Below are 18,959 nucleotides of genomic sequence, written 5' to 3'. Positions count from 1 at the left end.
CTGAACCATCCGTATCTTGAATGTGACAGAATTAAATAAAGGAATAAATGAATAAACTCAGACCTCAGTGGCACAATGCTGCCCCCTGCAGGAAGTGATGTCTCTGATAAACAGGTGTGTCAAACAGGAAGAGAGAAGTACAGTTTCTCACACACAGACGCTTTAGATACACGGGGGACCGTATGAAACAATTTCACTGTATATTTCTCAGAAGTTAAGGAGTTTTTAAAGATGTTCCTTGATGAATAAATATAGACAGGGGAGAGCAGAGATTTGGTATTCATTTAGAGACATTTCATTTTTAACAGCAGTGAAGGAAAGTGAAACTAAACTACAGATTTAGGAGAAGCCATTACTGAGCTCAGAACAGAGCGAGACAGAATGGCATCTGGATCCTCTCTCCTGGAAGAGGAGCTCTCCTGTCCTGTGTGCTCTGAAATATTCAGGGATCCTGTTCTTCTGAGTTGCAGTCACAGCTTCTGTAAGGCCTGTCTGCAGCAGTACTGGGATCAGAAGGGATCTCGGGAGTGCCCAGTTTGCAGGAGAAGAGCTTCTAAGGAACATCCTCCCTGTAACCTGTCTCTGAGGAATACCTGTGAGGCGTTCTTAAAGGAGAGAAGTCAGAGAGCTGAAGCAGGATCTGAAGTGCTCTGCAGTCTGCACAGTGAGAAACTCAAACTCTTCTGTCTGGATGATCAAACACCCATCTGTGTTGTCTGTCAAACTTCAAGAAAACATAGAACTCATGTAATGCTACCAGTCCAGGAGGCTTCTGAAGAGTTTAAGGTAAATGTTTGAGAACAGAATTTTATTTAATTAATATTTATCAGATGTTTAGAAAGTTTATATTTTTAGTGCTATCATCTGCTGAGAGCTTGGAGAATGCTCTCTGTATGACTGAAAACATGAAGAAATGTGTCAGAAATACAGTCATATCTTCATTCTTCATTTTTTAAAAATGATTTAGAATTTCTAATTAAGAAATAATTAACATTAATTCCAAAGGTTTATGTTCTGCAAAAGGAGCCATTTTAGTTCTCAGGCCTGACTGCAGTTTGAGCGTCTAACTACATGTCACATGACTGACAGAGAGAGACAGGAGGGAGGGGCAGGAGTGTGGAGACATTCTCAGAGCTGTGTTAAGGAGCAGTGCTCAGCAAGGGGTCAAAGTTCATGCCTCAGGTTATTATGTCACTAGAGACTAAGGATACAGCACATTAAACTTGGGACAAGTTCATTTTACAACCTTTGTGAATTAAATTTTCACCAAAAAATACAATACAAAATTAGTGGTTTAACAATCTGCAGTCACACCCGTTTACAGTGGTGTGCAAAAATTTGGGCACCCCTGGTTCAAATGTCTGTTACAATAAATCTGTATGTGTTTGAAAGCAACCCTGAACTCTAAATGGTTAGTTAGACATGAGGCAAAATTTAAACAAGACACACAAAAACAAAAACATGATTACTAAGATGATTTACTCATTAGAACTTCAATGAGGCAGATGAGTACTTTTTATTCAGAAGTAACTCCATGACTTATAAAGTATCCAACTACAGTGGCTGTTCTGTCTGGTGTTAATAACCGTGGGTTCATATAAACAGATGAAGATGGTTAATTTCCACCAAGAAGGAGAAGACTACATAAAAACTTTCAATGTTCAAACTACCCATTTCCACTGTCAGAAATGTTATTACAAAATGGTTGAAGTCAAGGAAAGGTCTGGAAGACCAAAAAAGATTTCAAATAGAATGGCCTGAGAACTGGTGAGAAATGCATATTACTTGCGTTCGACTAAATCCTTTTATACCACTGGCAATGAGTATACTATACTGCTCCATGTTTCCCATTCTCACTGTGTCACATGGTCTGTCAGACCAAAGCCCTGTAGTCATTTGTGGTCTTAGACTGCCACCTTGTGGCATAAGGTTGTTAGTAGGTAATGCATATGTTATATATAATTTTATAGTAACATTGCTAGTATTGCTGCCATTTTATAAGTAATGTTGTAATCTCTGTAATGTAATGCAATGTTGCAGTCTTCTACATATTTGTTTAATGCATTCATGAGGCTGACCATATTTTATTGTATTTGTTTCATTTACACACACACACACACACACACACACACACGTCACACACACACCATAATGCAACAATTTCCACCTGCAAATGTTGATTAAATAATCGAAAGGAAGTCTGAAGTTGGGTTTGGGTAGAACCTGTCACATCACGTACATCATACCTCACACAACGTACTTTAAACAACAAAGACCTACATGGCAGAGTTGCCAGAAAGAAAAGCCTGAAGCCTTCTCGTACAATGTGCTTTTTGGCCACCATCAAAGAAGATATGTTTGGAGAAAAAATGGTGAAGCCTTTGTAGAGAAGAGCACCTTGCCAACTATGAAGCATGGAGGTGGATCCTTTATGCTTTGGGGTTGTGTGGCAGCTGGGGGTACAGGACATTGTGTGGGTGGAAGGAAGAATGGATTCCACCAAATACAAATACATTTGAGAGGCTAATGTTCAGTAGCTGCGATGGACTGGTGACCTGTCCAGGGTGTATTCCTGCCTTTTGCCCAATGTATGCGGGGATAGGCTGATAAGTTGAAGAGAGGTTGGGTGTTCCAGCAATATAATGATCCAAAGCATACCTCAAAATCAACCTCAAAGAATAGACAGATGAAGGTTTTGGAACAGCCACCACAGTCCCCAGACAGTGGAGAGATCTCAAACATGCTGTACATGCAAGGAGGCCGAAGAATATTTCTGAGCGAGAGGTGTTCTCCCAGGAATAATGGGGAAAAATTCCAAAAGCAAGAATTTAGAGACTCTTAACTGGCTACAGGAAGCGTTTACCAGCTGTTACAAAGTACTAACTGACAGGGTTCCCAAACTGTGCACAGGGCCTTTTTCTTTTCTTTATTATTTTGAAACTGTAAAAAATGTAAATAAATAGTCTTGCTTTAAAATGTGAAGAAATTGCTTCAGTTCACTTAGATATTCATTGTAAAAGGCTTTTTGAGCAGGGGGCCCCAAAACTTCTGTACCTGGCATGTCCTGTCATAGAGGCAGTGCACTGATATGTGTCTCAGTGAGCACAGTGTGTCTACACAAGATGTGACCTGAGTCTCCATTCTGGCTCTCCTCTGTCTGGGCAGGGGCTGTTGTGCTGTCTGTGTAGGCAAACTGTGGGTCTGGTTCCTCAGTAAAGTGTGGACTCTGTCATTTCTTTCCAGGAGAATCTCAGGACTGCACTAGCACCACTGCAGAAGAAGCTAAAAGCCTTTAATGCAGTGAAACTAGTCTGTGATCAAACAGCAGAGCACATCAAGGTACTGTACGAGGCCTTTAAATCACAGTGTTGAAAATGCAGCACTGGATTGTGCTGAAATGATGGTGAATAATGTTTATTCCAGAGCCAGGCCCAGCACACAGAGAGACAGATAAAGATGGTGTTTGAGAAACTTCAGCAGTACCTAAAAGAGGAGGAGGCAGCCAGGATCACTGCACTGAGGGAGGAAGAGGAGCAGAAGAGTCAGATGATGAAGAAGAAGATTGAGAAGATGACAGAAGAGATATCATCCCTTTCAGAACAGATCAGAGCCATAGAACAGGAGCTGGGAGCTGAAGAGGTCTCATTCCTGCAGGTAAGACCTGTTCACTCTGCGTCTGTAGGACTCTATACAAACTGCTGTTAATGCTCGCAAACATTGATACAAAATCATTGTTACAGTATTCTCTAAAGCACCTTTTCACATAAACTAGCAAATATCATCAAATCTCTTCAAAGTTTTATCAATTATGTGAATTATAGTATCTTTTTATCATCAACCTGCTACACCGACACTCTGTACATATGTATAACCATGTTAAAGCAGCTCATCACACACACTCTGTACACATGTATAACCATGTTAAAGCAGCTCATCACACACACTCTGTACACATGTATAACCATGTTAAAGCAGCTCATCACACACACTCTGTACACATGTATAACCAGGTTAAAGCAGCTCATCACACACACTCTGTACACATGTATAACCATGGTAAAGCAGCTCATCACACACACTCTGTACACATGTATAACTTTGTTAAAGCAGCTCATCACACACACTCTGTACACATGTATAACCATGTTAAAGCAGCTCATCACACACACTCTGTACACATGTATAACCATGTTAAAGCAGCTCATTTATTGTTCTATGTCATTGTCGGGGAAGCGAGGATTAAGCATAATGACAATCCAGAGGCTCCAACAAACAATATCCTTGTTAAGATGTTCAGCACTTTGAATACTGAACACAAGTGGTATTGTGTGCTAGAACCCTCACTTAACCTACATATCAAATATTTTTTATGTGATTTAAATTCATTATTATTAAGAATGACAAATATCAATGAAAAGGAAGGAATTGTTCCTTTTTTTGGTCTGAACGCAACATATCTTACAACACATCGAAAGCATGTTCAGTAGTCTACAATCAGATATGTGGTTTCTAACACAGTATTAATGGACTGAGTATGGACCATAGTGAGAATAATTCACTCTCCTTATTTCAGAGCTACAAGGACACACAAATCAGGTAAGCAAACTCCATCCTCTCTCACCAGGTCCTGTGAGTGTGTGTCTCTCAGTGGGGCTGTGAGTGTTTGTCTCTCAGTGGGGTCAGGCTGTGAGTGTGTGTCTCTCAGTGGGGCTGTGAGTGTGTGTCTCTCAGTGGGGCTGTGAGTGTGTGTTTCTCAGTGGGGCGGTGAGTGTGTGTCTCTCAGTGGGGCTGTGAGTGTGTGTCTCTCAGTGGGGCTGTGAGTGTGTGTTTCTCAGTGGGGCTGTGAGTGTGTGTCTCTCAGTGGGGCTGTGAGTGTGTGTCTCTCAGTGGGGCTGTGAGTGTGTGTCTCTCAGTGGGGCTGTGAGTGTGTGTCTCTCAGTGGGGCTGTGAGTGTGTGTCTCTCAGTGGGGCTGTGAGTGTGTGTCTCTCAGTGGGGCTGTGAGTGTGTGTCTCTCAGTGGAGCTGTGAGTGTGTGTCTCTCAGTGGGGTCAGGCTGTGAGTGTGTGTCTCTCAGTGGGGCTGTGAGTGTGTGTCTCTCAGTGGGGCTGTGAGTGTGTGTCTCTCAGTGGGGCTGTGAGTGTGTGTCTCTCAGTGGGGCTGTGAGTGTGTGTCTCTCAGTGGGGCTGTGAGTGTGTGTTTCTCAGTGGGGCTGTGAGTGTGTGTCTCTCAGTGGGGCTGTGTGGCAGAACCCTGGGAGGGATGGAGCCATTTTCTTACAGAATGAAGATCTGATGTTGCTGCTGATAATCTCCTATGGTAATGAAGCCACGCCCACAGCACAAGTGACTCCTGAATATTATTGCAGAGCCCAGTGCACACTGGGGGATCCAGAGAAGGTCTCAGGAGCGCTGATTGATGTGGCCAAGCACCTGGGCAATCTGAAGTACAGAGTGTGAGAAGATGCTGGGGACTGTTCAATACAGTGAGTACTGGGGGCAGGGAGCTCCACATTGTCACTGTACAGGGGGAATCTTCAGCATCCTTTCCACAAGCTGATGAAGCCAGTCAGAGTCATATTGGTCCTGTCTGTGTAAGAGCCCTGGAGTGAAGAGACTGAGCACCAGTCCTTAATCTCACTGATGCTCATAATAAAATGCTGCTTTAAGAGTGATACTGTATTTAAGGGGAAGGACAGGAGCTACACAAACACTGACAGGCTTTGCTCTCTCTTACAGGGATTATACAATGTGTGATTTATGAAATATTATCCTTTAGTTATGGTGCTTCTCTTACACATATATCTGAGGCTATAGTGTTGTTCTTGTGAAACACAGTTTATATCATTAGGAGCCTGTTAGATCGATTCTCGGGAAAAGAGTCCAGGGCTGGTGAATAATTTGTTTTACGGCAATAATATTCTGGTCCAGAAGAGCAATGCACAAGACAATGGTCATACAGATCTTTATAGCATTTTTAAAACTCGTCATGGGAAGGAGGGGCTGTTGATACTGGCTCATTGCCAGCGCCCCCCACTGTAACTCAGAGTTTTACTGATAACTTACTCAGTGTCTGACATGGTGAGTTTATTTTCAATACTCATTACCCAGGAGGGAATTTACCTCCAAATACCACTTACACCTCTCCCTCATCAGTAGGTCCAGCTAAATTCCTGAAGAATGACTCATTGCCATAGGAATGGCACAGGGCATAGGGTTAGTCATATGTAATTAATACAGGCATTTAACTGTCATTCATTTTCACTGATCATACATCATACATTTGTACAATCAAGTTCTATAGGTTTAATACAAACCGCCGTTGTTAGTACCTTCTTTTTCTTTAATATATATGTTTGACTCTCGGCCTGAAAGCAGAGTTTGTGTCACGTTTCAGGTCTGTCTCGCCATGTTTTATGTTGATTTATGTTTATTTATGTTGTCTTAGTCACGTAGTGTCTTATCATGTATTATGTTGTCTAGGTTCGTCATGTTGTTTAGTTATGTTTCGTTACGATTTATTTTCTTGTCATGTTTAGTTATGTCTCGTTACGATTTATTTTCTTGTCATGTCTAGTTATGTTTTCGTACGATTTTATTACCTGGTTATGTTGAGTGATTATCGTCTTAGTTTCGCTTTGTGTTATGTTTTGATGCATGTTTATTCTTACGTTAACTGGTCGTTGTTATGCATACACTTTTACATGTTTTTCCGCAAACCTTGCGTTCCGCCTTTTCTCTCTCTCTCTCTCTCTCTCTCTCTCTCTCTCTCTCTCTCTCTCTCTCTCTCTCTCTCGTTCTGTCATTCACTCCCCTGTTTCCATTTCTCTATTTACTAAAACTACTAACGCTAGATCAGGATTGGGTAGAGACTAACAAACTAATCATGTGTTCATGTTACCTTACGTTTCTCGTGCATGTCATTTACTAATTTACTAATGCTAGGGCAGGATAGGTTTATTACTAACGATTACTAATCTCCTTGTTAAACTTGTCATCCATCGCACCTGTTTTCCATTTCCTTGCTACGCTCTAACTAATTGTCTACACCTGTCTACACCTGCATTTATAGCCCAGTCGCGCAACTGTTCACTGCGAAATTGTCTGCCTCTGTTTACCACGCAACTCTTGAGCATTTACCACTATTGATTACACGTTACGATCCAAGCCTGTTACCGACCATTGTTTATTGATTTCTGTTTTGTGACCATCGTTTGTTTTTTGACTCCGTCCTCGCCTACCGTTTTTGTACTTTTGCTTCGCTGATTGTTTCATGGTTTCGACTCCCGCTTCGTCCACGACTACGCCTCTGCCTGCTGTCCGTCTGTTCATCTGCCCCGCTGACAGCTCTCCTGCTACCGGACCTCCCTGCACGTCTACCGACTACGAGTTTGCCTCTTCCCTCGGCACCGTGCTTTTTGTTTGGCTGGATCTACGTGTATGGACTTTGCTTGTGTTGACTACTCTCCTGGGATTCATCCCGAATAAAGCACTGAGGCTTATATTACTATTGTTTCTGAGTCGTGCATTTTGGGTCCAACCCCCACGCACCCGTCTCAGTTTGAGCAGGGAGGGGGAACCTAGCCCAGCTTTCTGGACAAGATGTGTCCTGTTCTTCTGCACACGTATGTGCAAATGCACACTTAAATGTGAAATAAACATATTTTGTAATAAATGATAAATAAAAAACACTTAAAGGAAAAATACGTAGGTTAAATGTTTTCTTTTCCCACTATATGGTCATTAGCCTAACTGTTTTATGAAGTCCTGTGTTCAGCCCATTGTGTCTGACGGTTTCTCTTTGTGCAGATCAGTGCTGACGTCTCATTCTCTGTCCCTTCAGCTCCTGTGACTCTGGACCCAAACACAGCACATCCCACCCTCTCACTGTCTGAGGATCTGACAAGTGTGAGACGCAGTGATGAGGGACAGCAGGTTCCTCGTAATCCAGAGAGATTTGATGGGTGGTGTTGTGTGCTGGGTTCTGAGGGATTCAGCTCAGGGAGACACTGCTGGGATGTAGAAGTGGGGGGTAGGGCCTGGTGGGTGGGTGTGGTTAAAGAGTCCTTCAGCAGGAAAGGGGGTGTGTATGCGAGCCCAGCAGGAGTGTGGGGTATATGCAACCCTGACCTCCCCACATACACTCCTCACTGTGCAGAGGGACCTCCAGAGGGTCAGAGTGCAGCTGGACTGGGACAGGGGGGAGGTGTCATTCTCTGACCCCAGTGACAACACTCCTCTCTACACTTTTAAACACTCCTTCACTGAGAGACTGTTTCCATTCTTTAGTCCGTCTACTCACGGGATGCAGATCTGTCCACTGAAGGTGTCTGTGAGTGTAAAATAGAACTGTGGGATTGTGCTAAAATAACAGGGCTGTATTTCATCACATCTGGACATGTTTAATATACAATTTGTCAGAAACAAATGGCACATCAAAAACAAAATATTGTTAATTCTTTGAAATGTTAATGAAAACATTCTATAGTGTGTAAAATGTCTAATTTCTTTGATATAACGTTAATATTATTGCTGAGTAATGGTGGTATTGTAAGTACACTTTGTGTGCGTGTGCGTGTGCGTGTGTGCGTAATGAGTAACTCCTGTGTTAAATGGTGGTTTTGTAAGTAGTGTGTGTGTGGTGTGTGTGTGATGAGTTGAGTGCAATAAATACACCAGTGTCACTCCAGAGTGCTGCTCTTTTCCATCTGTCTATTTTTACCTTCTGAGAGAACATCAGGCTTCACCACCAGGGAGAGAGGAAGGGAGAGAGGAAGAGGGGGAGAGAGGGAGGGAGAGAGAGGAAGAGGGAGAGAGGGGAAGAGAGGGAGGGAGAGAGAGGAAGAGGAAGAGAGGGAGAGGGAGGGAGAGAGAGAGAGGAAGAGAGGGAGAGGGAGGGAGAGAGAGAGGAAGAGAGGGAGAGGGAGGGAGAGAGGGAGAGAGGAAGTGGGAGAGGGGAGAGGGGAGGGAGAGAAGAGAGGGAGAGGGAGGGAGGGGGAGAGAGGAGGAGGGGGGAGGGGGGAGGGGGAAGGGGAGGGAGAGAAGAGAGGGAGAGGAAGAGAGGGAGAGGGAATGGAGGGAGAGAGAGAATTGAATTTAAAAAATCCCTTTATTTACATCTATTCATATTTTACAGTCCGGGTCTCCTGTATCATAACTCTAGATTAGATACATAAAAATGAAAATAGAAAATAATAAAAAAAAATAAAGAAAAGAATAAAAGAAAATTCAGATTTACAAAACTATTACCAATCACCTGGAAGAACTTAAAAATGAAGCAACAGTGAATCATTACATACAGAAAACAACACCTCTCTAACTCCCCAAGTGCTCACAAACTCTACCAAGTTGCCCGTGAGTTTGTAATAGGCAAACTCCACCCTGATTCGTGACGCCAACAGTCCAGCCATCATACAAGCCGGGTCCACTGACCCCTGGCCCCTGATGCAGTTCTTCCTGGTCTTCCATATAGCCAGTTTAGCTATTCCTGACACCACATTGAGCAGGACATGCAGAGACTTTTTTGCAGCTGAGTACTTTGGACCATAAATGAAAAGTTCAAAAGAAAAATATTGCCCTAAACCCTGAAACAGCTGCTCTAGCACCATGAATAAGCCCTGAAGCCTAGAACACTCTACAAAAAGATGATGTAATGTGTCCCTCTCTAAACAAAAAGGACAGCCCTCCCCTACACTAGGATCCAGGTGTGCCAGATGCCTGTTTGTAGCTATCGCCCCGTGCACAATCCTCCACTGGAGGTCACCCGTCCGTTTCTCAACGGGGGATTTGTACAGGGACCGCCAGCAGCCTTTCGGGGAAGACCCCGGACCAAAGAACCCAGTCCACCTCGACACCTCCATTCCTGCCAGAGAACGTAGGTGGGACACTTTGACACAGGTATGATAAACCGCCTTCTTCCCCACAGCCTCACACTCCCCCAGCTCTGGTGTTTTAAAGGAGAGAAAACCTCCCTCCTCCTCCTGCCACTCCCCAAACGCAGGAGAAACAGTCAGGGAGGGGAAGACATACACAGACTCATTGTCCCACTGGTCAGAGAGCGTTGGATCCTCTATGAACGTCCTGAGGGGCCCTGGCAGGGACGCACAGACCTCCTCCACCAACCTTTCCAGCAGTCTACGGGACCGGATACCCGTTGTCTCCCCAAGCCCTCCAACAGATGTCTTGATTAGATGACCCAGCTTGACACACCCAGCCTCCCGCAGACTGGACCGCAGGCTGGTGGAGGACAGGACCTGTGAGTCGATGAGGGCGTTCCCGAACAGTGGCTCCTCAAACAGCCACATCCCTGGTGTTGCATCAGGTTTCCGATGGACTTTGAAAACCTGCCATGATTCCAGGACTGAGCGGTAGAAGGGTGTCAAACCAGCCAGGTCCACTGCCTCAGGCTGGAGCAGGAACAGCTGTTTGTCGTAACCAAGGCGACCAGCCCTCCTCAGCAGCAGCCTAGCTGTATCCTGCCAGCTCAGTCCAAAGGTATATAGTAGCCTCTGTGCAGCCTGTATTCTAAAGGCCACTATCCTGGAGGGAATGTCAATGAGGCCTTGTCCCCCCTCCTGTATTGGCAGGTAAAGTGCAGGCGCCCTCACCCAGTGCTGACCAGACCAGAAGACGTCCACAATAGTCCTCTGTATCCCCTGAATCAGACTCTCTGGTGGAGGTAATACAGTCAGTCGATGCCACAAAGTCGAGGCAACCATGTTGTTGACAACCAGGACTCTTCCCCTATACGACAGCTGGGGTAGCAACCATTTCCATTTAGACAGTCTGGCACACACCTTTTCCACTACTCCCTCCCAGTTCTGCTTCTGAAAATCCCCTGTCCCTAAAAAAACTCCCAGAACTTTCAGTCCCTCTCTCCCCCAGCTAAGACCCCCAGGCATACTGGGAACTGCCCGCTCCCGCCACTGTCCTACCTGCAAGGCCCCACTCTTCTCCCAGTTTACTTTTGCAGAGGAGGCCTTCTCATACACCCCTAATGACTGCACTAAACCCCCTACATCCTGTTGATTTTTTATAAAAATGCTAATATCATCAGCATATGCCGAGACAATCAGTGGTGGACTCTCTGGTAGCCCGGGTAGTGAGAGCCCACTTAACCTGCTCCTAAGCCTGCTCAAAAGGGGTTCAATTACTAGGGAGTATAGCTGTCCTGAAATTGGACAGCCCTGTCTAATACCCCTCTCAATCCTTATTGGACGACTCCACCCCCCACCCACCTTTACCATACATGAGACATCCTCATATAGCAACCCCACCCATGACCTAAATCCCTCCCCAAAACCAAAAGCCCTCAAAGTAGAAAATAAATACCCATGGTCCACGCGATCAAAAGCCTTCTCCTGATCGAGAGACAAAATACCAAGATCAATCTTATATACTTTGCACATGTCCAATAAGTCTCTCATTAAGAACAAATTGTCCATAATAGACCTATCTGGGATGCAGTATGTCTGGTCTTTTTCGACTAATATCTCCAGATAGTCTTTAAGCCTATTGGCCAGAACCTTGGAAAGCAGCTTATAATCCGTGCATAGCAGGGCCACAGGTCTCCAGTTCTTGAGGGAGGCAAGATCCCCCTTCTTTGGAAGGAGAGAGAGAGCTGCTCTCCGACAAGAGGTCGGTAGTGAGCCTCTCTGGACACATTCCTGCAGCACCTCCAGTAGGTCCGCTCCTAAATGTCTCCAGAAATGCTTATAAAAATCTGCAGATAACCCATCTACTCCAGCTGAGGCAGTCCCTGAAGCAGCTCAGCAGCACACTCATCATCACAGGTCTCTGCTTTGTAGAGGGCAGTGTAGAAGGACAACGTGTGCTTCCTCATCTCTGCTGGGTCTGTGGTCACTCCGCCATCGGGACACCGTAGACATAACATCTGCTTATTCTGAGAGACAGACTTCTCCAAGTTGAAAAAAAAGGAGCTTGGTGCATCCATGTCCTTGATACTTATGAACCGTGCCCTAATCATGGCTCCCTTCACCCTCTCACTTAAAAACAGACTCAGCTCCTTCTTTTTCCTTTGTAGTGTTTCCCCATCAGGGTTATCCTGTGCCAAGAGACTACCCTCAATGTCCCTGATCTCCTGCTCTAGAGCCTGTATAGCTGTCCTTACCTTGATGGTGGACTGAGCAGTGTACTGCTGACAGAAAATACATGTTTGTGTCTTTCCTACCTCCCACCATTGGCTTAAGGATTCAAAATCCCTTTTCCTAGCCCTCCATAAATTCCAAAAAAATGCAAAATTCTCACAGAACATATTGTCCTGTAACAATTTTACATTAAAATGCCAGTAAGAACTAGACTTTGTGCTAGGTGAGAGGTGTAAATCTACAGTGACTAAATGGTGATCAGAAAAACCAACGGGGTGGATGAAACTATTTAGTAGCCTATTGCTAAAAGATTGTGAAATATAAACCCTATCTAACCTGGCTGCACTGACCCTGCTGTTTGCTACCCTAACCCATGTGTACTGCCTAACCTGTGGATGTCTAATTCTCCATGCATCTACTAAACCTAGTTGAGTGATTAGCTGTGATAAAGTAGTGGATGATTGTAAATGTGGTTCCTCACCTGTCCTATCCAATGTAAAATCCACTGTGCAGTTCCAATCCCCCCCTATAACATAACATTCCCTCTGCCCACTCTGTTGCAATGATGCTTGCACTTTCTTAAAAATGTCAAGCCGTTCTTTACCCTGATTCGAGGCATAAATGTTAACAAAACAAAAACTAATTTCATTTATTTCAGCCCTGACCATCTGTGCCCTACCTTTCACTATCTCAGTGGTGGACATTACATTTGCCCCTAACCCTGGTGAAAAAAGAATGGCTGTCCCTGCACTAAAATTGGTCCCATGACTAAGAAAGTGTTGACCCCTCCACCATAAGCCCCAATCAATCTCATTTGCTGTGTCACTGTGTGTTTCTTGAAGAAAAATAACGTTCATTCATGTTCAGAGACCCAACCCTTAAACTATGCATAGGAAAAAGTAAAAATAGAGACAGAACAGATAGACAGAACAGACAAGTAAAGAAAACCACCATGTGAAGACCTGTCATTACTTACTCATTATTTTATGCCTTTTTTTATCCCTTTTGCTTTCTTCGTCTCGACCCCCTTCCTCAAATCAGTGACAAACTTTCTCAGCCTAAAGCGTTTTTTTTTCTCCAGCAGATCCAAACCAACTATCTTTTGCAACATAGACACAGTTTTAATGAATTTCTCTGTGTCAGGAAAATGATCAGTTATTTTAACTGATTTTCCATAGGTTTCGTCTAAAAACATGTTTATCTCCCCAATGTGTACAGATCACTTCTCTGTTGTGAGTCTGTCACTGACATGCCGTCAGACTCAGAATCCTCCCCCATGTCTTCCTCATTCCCCTGTCCCTGGACAAAAAGCAGCACCTGCTTCCCACTGACCTGCTCCCCTTCAGCCTCCATCTCCTCCCTGCCAACCTGCTCACCTTGACCCAGCTCACCTGTCTCCACTACTGGCACATCTGCAGCAACAGTCTCGCTTCCTGCCATGTCACCAGTGGTAGCTTGACTGTCACACACCACTGCTGTCTCATTCACCTCCCTTGAGTGTTCTCCCCCTGCTTCTCTAGAGTTCCACTGCTAGTTTTATTAGCAGGTGGTAGAGCTGCCTTGTTTCCTCTCTGCCCACTGGTTCCTTCTCCTGCGTCAGCTACCGTACCCCAAGCTTCAGCTAGCGGACCTCCAGCCTTAGCCAGCGGACCCCCAGCCTTAGCCAGCGGACCCCCAGCCTCAGCCAGCGGACCCCCAGCCTTAGCCAGCGGATCCTCGGCCTCAGCCAGTGGACCCCCAGCCTTAGCCAGCGGACCCCCGGCCTTAGCCAACGGACCCCCAGCCTTAGCCGGTGGACCCCCAGCGTCAGCCAGCAGACCCCCAGCTTCAGCCAGCGGACCCCCAGCTTCAGCTAGCGGACCCCCAGCCTTAGCCAGCAGCCCCCCAGCCTTAGCCAGTGGACCCCCAGCTTCAGCCAACGGACCCCCAGCTTCAGCTAGCGGACCCCCTGCCTCTATGTCCTCCCCCCGCTGTCTATGAGGGCAGGCAAAACGTTTGTGGCCGACATCCCCACACTCAAAACATTTCATGGAGCCAGAGCTTGCATATACCATGTAGTATCCATTATCATGTTTAACCCTGAATGACACATCCAGGGACTGTGTGGGGCAGGCTAAAAACATAAATACATGCCGTCTGAAAGACTGGACATGCTGGAGTTTTTCATTCCTACACCCCAAACCAACATTTTTGAACGTGCTAGCTAGCTTCCCGAAACGCTGGAGCTCCCGCTCCAACACCTCGTTGGGGATGAATGGGGGAACCCCCGACACCGTAACCCTGATAGACGGTACCGCTAGCGGCGATACCTGCGTGTACACGTCATTGAGAAACACACCGTTCTCAATTAACCTTGCGACACATCGTTCCTCTTTCATAAATACAACCACAGCTTTATTCATCCTAGATGCATACGCAATATTCTCATAACCCGTGGATTCCCCCACGGCAACGAGAACACATTCCACCGTGACCGCTTGGTCCGACATAATCCGCACTCCATGATGGAGCGACAGGGATGATGTCTCCCGAGACACCATCCCGATCCAAAACACCGACACCAACTAACGTCAAACTAATTTCTTATACTTAAGCACAACGACACATTATGAAACAGAAAACAGGTTGAAAATACACGTGAAAGTCTTTTAGAAAAGTAGAAAAAGTTAGCTTACCAGCAGCACTCACTCAGCTCACCAACAAACACTCACTCACTCACCACACCCCAAACTCCCAGCATGCAAGAGAGAGAGAGAGAGAGAGAGAGAGAGAGAGAGAGAGAGAGAGGGAGAGGGAGGGAGAGAGAGAGGAAGAGAGGGAGAGAGAGAGAGGAAGAGAGGGAGAGGGAGGGAGGGAGGGAGAGAGGAAGTGTGAGAGGGGAGAGGGGAGGGAGAGAAGAGAGGGAGAGGGAGGGAGGGGGAGAGAGGAAGAGGGGGAAGGGGAGGGGGGAGGGAGAGAAGAGAGGGAGAGGGAGGGAGGGAGGGGGAGAGAGGGGAGGAAGGGAGGGGGAGAGAGAGGAAGAGGGGGAGGGGGGAGTGAGAGAAGAGAGGGAGAGGGATGGAGGGGTGGAAGGGAGGGGGAGAGAGAGAGGAAGAGAGGGAGAGGGAGGGAGAGAGAGAGGAAGAGGGGGAGGGAGAGAGAGGGGAAGAGGAAGAGAGGGAGAGGGAATGGAGGGAGAGAAAGAGAGGGAGAGGGAGGGAGGGAGAGAGGGGTGGAAGGGAGGGGGAGAGAGAGAGGAAGAGAGGGAGAGTTAGGGAGAGAAAGAGGAAGAGGGGGAGAGAGAGAGGAAAAGGAAGAGGGGGAGAGAGGGGAGGGAGAGGAAGAGGAAGAGGGAGAAGAGTTTTTCAGCAACCTGACAACAGAGTGCAGCCATTTTCAGGCTCAGGGGGGGGAGAGAGAGAGGAAGTGGAAGAGGGGGAGAGAGGGGGAGGGAGAGAGAGAGGAAGAGGAAGAGGGGGAGGGCAGCATTCGACTCACACTCACACACCAACACCGATTGGCTGCCATGCAAGGCACCAACCAGCTCATCAGGAGCATTAAGGGGTCAGGCATCTTGCTCAGGGGTACTTTCACATACCCAGGGTGGGATCAGACCGGCAACCCTCCGACTGCCAGACGACTGCTCTTACCGCCTGGGCCAATGAGACGACTGCTCTTACCGCCTGAGCCAATGAGACGACTGCTCTTACCGCCTGGGCCAATGACACGACTGCTCTTACCGCCTGAGCCAATGAGACGACTGCTCTTACCGCCTGGGCCAATGACACGACTGCTCTTACCGCCTGAGCCAATGAGACGACTGCTCTTACCGCCTGAGCCAATGAGACGACTGCTCTTACCGCCTGAGCCAATGAGACGACTGCTCTTACCGCCTGAGCCAATGTCGCCCGTGTTCTGTGTTCCTGTCCTGCCGAGGTGGTCAGTGTTTGAGGTAAACCATGTCATCTGCAATGTGTGTCTTGCCCACACACACATTTTGTTGAGAAGGCGCAGATAGAGTGTGAGCAGCAGTTTGGAACAGGACCACGTGTCCTGCTCTTCTGACCTGAACAGGCCAGATAATAATAATAATAATAATAATAATAATAATAATAATAATAATTTGTTGTTATTTAGCTGACACTTTAATCCAAAGTGACTTGTATGTGATGCGACTAAGCAGGGGAGAATCCCCCTGGAGAAATGTCGGGTTAAGGGCCTTGCTCAAGGGCCCAACAGCTGTGTGTACCTTATTGTGGGCTTGAACCACCAAACTTCCAGGTCCCAGTTATGTACCTTAACCACTAGGCTACAGATCTCTGAATGGCTGCCCACTAAAAACAGCTTTTCAGTCACAGACGCATCATATTTCAGGAATTAGGGAGTTGTTCATATGTGTCTGGGGGAGTGTAATGTTTATTTGTTCTTCTTGTTATTTATGATTATTCATATCTGGATATTTGTCATCCATTACATTGCATTTGTCTTCCCCTGTGATGTCTGTGTCTGAATGTTTCTGAGCCCTAGTCACTCCCCTGTCTGCGTGCTGCACTATTCAGGTGGTTCCAGAAATTTCCAGGTTTCAACGATTCCTTCTCAGCCTCGCTTTGTCTTACTTCCTGCTTTTTCACTAGTTCATGTTGTAGATAGCACTAACGTACTAATAACAACTAACATAGATATTGTACAGTACTAACTATATTAACACACTGTCTGTCTAACAGTCCCTAGGTTTTGGGTATTAGATTTAATCACGTAACTAACAGACTAACGTTATCTCCAGTTTAGATTCTATCACTGATTACTTGCTTTGATTCAGTGAAGTTATACCGTTATCACTACGTGCCCACTCCCTAATCCGGAGCCGTTTGTATTACATGTGGGTCTGTGTGTATCCAGTCCACGTTTTCGTTTCCCCTTGTTATTGTATTACAACCCAATTATGTTCCTCACCTGTTGTTTATTTGTTAAGCCCTCCTCACTCCCATGCCCCACCTAGTATGTCACCTCCCTTCATGTATTTAAACCCGTCTCTGCTAGAAACTTTGTCAGAATATTGATCATATTTCAGTTGCTGATTCCTTGTAAGCCTGATTTATTGAGATTCCTGAAGACACCCCTTTGCCTGAAGACACCCCACTGCACATCTACTATGCACACTCCAATCACACTCTAATTTGGCCGCATAAACACGCACAGTATAGCACAAAGTGAAATTCTTGACTGAAGAGCTTAATTCTGTATCCCCTACAAAATTATACTGAATACCGCATTAAAGGTACAAAAGGTAATTTCGGACTCCTAACAGTCAAGAGAGGAATTGTAGCAACAAACACGCTCAAACCACAACACTGTTTATCCCTCCCCCTTCTCTGTAAACACTGATGTTGAAACGCCATTGGCTGTGGCAATTAGAACCAATTTTCCACCAATGAGCTTGAACTGTTGTACAGTTGTACCATTTTTTGGTACAGAGTGCCGGCCCGTCAACTGCATATTTTGAAACCCAAATTTAAGGACTATAAACACAGGCAGAGGGTGAGTCAACATGTCAGTGAGCCTTTTTCAATGATAGAATTGGAATGGTCTTGTAACAATGTTTTAACACAAAACTCTTGCCTATTGTACCTTTAATATTTGATATATCACCCAGCCTTACCTTCAACCTCTTTTTCCTGTGACGTCTCCTTCCCTTAGTGTTTCCCTGTTGCTTTCTGTCAACGCATCAGTGACACACAACGCACCAGTGACACACACAACGCATCAGTGACACACACAACACATCAGTGACACACAACACATCAGTGACACACACAACGCATCAGTGACACACACAACACACCAGTGACACACAACACATCAGTGACACACAACACATCAGTGACACACAACGCATCAGTGACACACATCTTTCCATTCCCCCGTCCCAGTGGACCCATCTGTGCATCTCCCACCCCCATCCCCACCTTCCATCAGGCACCTGAAGAGTTGGGTGTTTGGCAGGATTATAGAAATGATTTCTGTGAGTTTTGTCCATGACATCTACGGTCTCTCATCTAAATAATGTCTGCCCACTCATCCGGTGTCATCTGTGGTGGCTGGACAATCACAGATGCGTGTGTCTTCCTGTAGGAGTCAGATCACAGTGTGAGGCAGAGTAGGAGTCAGATCACAGTGTGAGGCAGAGTAGGAGTCAGATCACAGTGTGGGGCAGAGTAGGAGTCAGATCACAGTGTGAGGCAGAGTAGGAGTCAGATCACAGTGTGTCTTCCTGTAGGAGTCAGATCACAGTGTGAGGCAGAGTAGGAGTCAGATCACAGTGTGAGGCAGAGTAGGAGTCAGATCACAGTGTGAGGCAGAGTAGGAGTCAGATCACAGTGTGTCTTCCTGTAGGAGTCAGATCACAGTGTGGTGCAGAGTAGGAGTCAGATCACAGTGTGAGGCAGAGTAGGAGTCAGATCACAGTGTGAGGCAGAGTAGGAGTCAGATCACAGTGTGAGGCAGAGTAGGAGTCAGATCACAGTGTGGTGCAGAGTAGGAGTCAGATCACAGTGTGAGGCAGAGTAGGAGTCAGATCACAGTGTGAGGCAGAGTAGGAGTCAGATCACAGTGTGAGGCAGAGTAGGAGTCAGATCACAGTGTGAGGCAGAGTAGGAGTCAGATCACAGTGTGAGGCAGAGTAGGAGTCAGATCACAATGTGAGGCAGAGTAGGAGTCAGATCACAGTGTGAGGCAGAGTAGGAGTCAGATCACAGTGTGAGGCAGAGTAGGAGTCAGATCACAGTGTGAGGCAGAGTAGGAGTCAGATCACATTGTGAGGCAGAGTAGGAGTCAGATCACAGTGTGAGGCAGAGTAGGAGTCAGATCACAGTGTGAG

The 18,959-nt window shown here is 46.1% G+C and overlaps 1 protein-coding gene and 1 pseudogene across 2 annotated transcripts; both read left to right on the top strand.

Annotated features, from left to right (window-relative positions):
- The first annotated feature begins 316 nt into the window (after positions 1 to 316).
- Positions 317 to 4,703, top strand: LOC133107242 (E3 ubiquitin-protein ligase TRIM35-like). Of its 2 annotated transcripts, XM_061216201.1 has the most exons (4): positions 317 to 786; positions 3,244 to 3,339; positions 3,424 to 3,654; positions 4,574 to 4,703. In XM_061216201.1, the coding sequence occupies exons 1-4, from the start codon at positions 382 to 384 to the stop codon at positions 4,598 to 4,600; spliced, it is 759 nt and encodes a 252-aa protein (XP_061072185.1). In that variant the 5' UTR covers positions 317 to 381; the 3' UTR covers positions 4,601 to 4,703. The 2 variants fall into 2 exon arrangements, with proteins under 2 accessions (XP_061072185.1, XP_061072184.1); XM_061216200.1 differs by lacking the exon at positions 4,574 to 4,703 and having other exon boundaries at positions 3,424 to 4,411.
- Positions 4,704 to 5,291: 588 nt separating this feature from the next.
- Positions 5,292 to 8,534, top strand: LOC133107243 (zinc-binding protein A33-like; annotated as a pseudogene).
- The last annotated feature ends 10,425 nt before the right edge of the window (positions 8,535 to 18,959 follow it).

The sequence above is a fragment of the Conger conger genome, chromosome 13 (assembly GCF_963514075.1).
Source record: "Conger conger chromosome 13, fConCon1.1, whole genome shotgun sequence".
Lineage (NCBI taxonomy): Eukaryota > Metazoa > Chordata > Actinopteri > Anguilliformes > Congridae > Conger > Conger conger.
The sequence above is the reverse complement of the archived record's forward strand: the minus strand, read 5'-3'. Positions and strand labels throughout refer to the sequence as shown.

Coding starts and splice junctions, on each gene's coding strand:
- LOC133107242 (XM_061216200.1), top strand. CDS start 382: ATGGCATCTGGATCCTCTCTCCTGGAAGAGGAGCTCTCCTGTCCTGTG. Junction 787..3,243: donor AGGCTTCTGAAGAGTTTAAG/GTAAATGTTTGA, acceptor ATTTCTTTCCAG/GAGAATCTCAGGACTGCACT. Junction 3,340..3,423: donor AAACAGCAGAGCACATCAAG/GTACTGTACGAG, acceptor TGTTTATTCCAG/AGCCAGGCCCAGCACACAGA.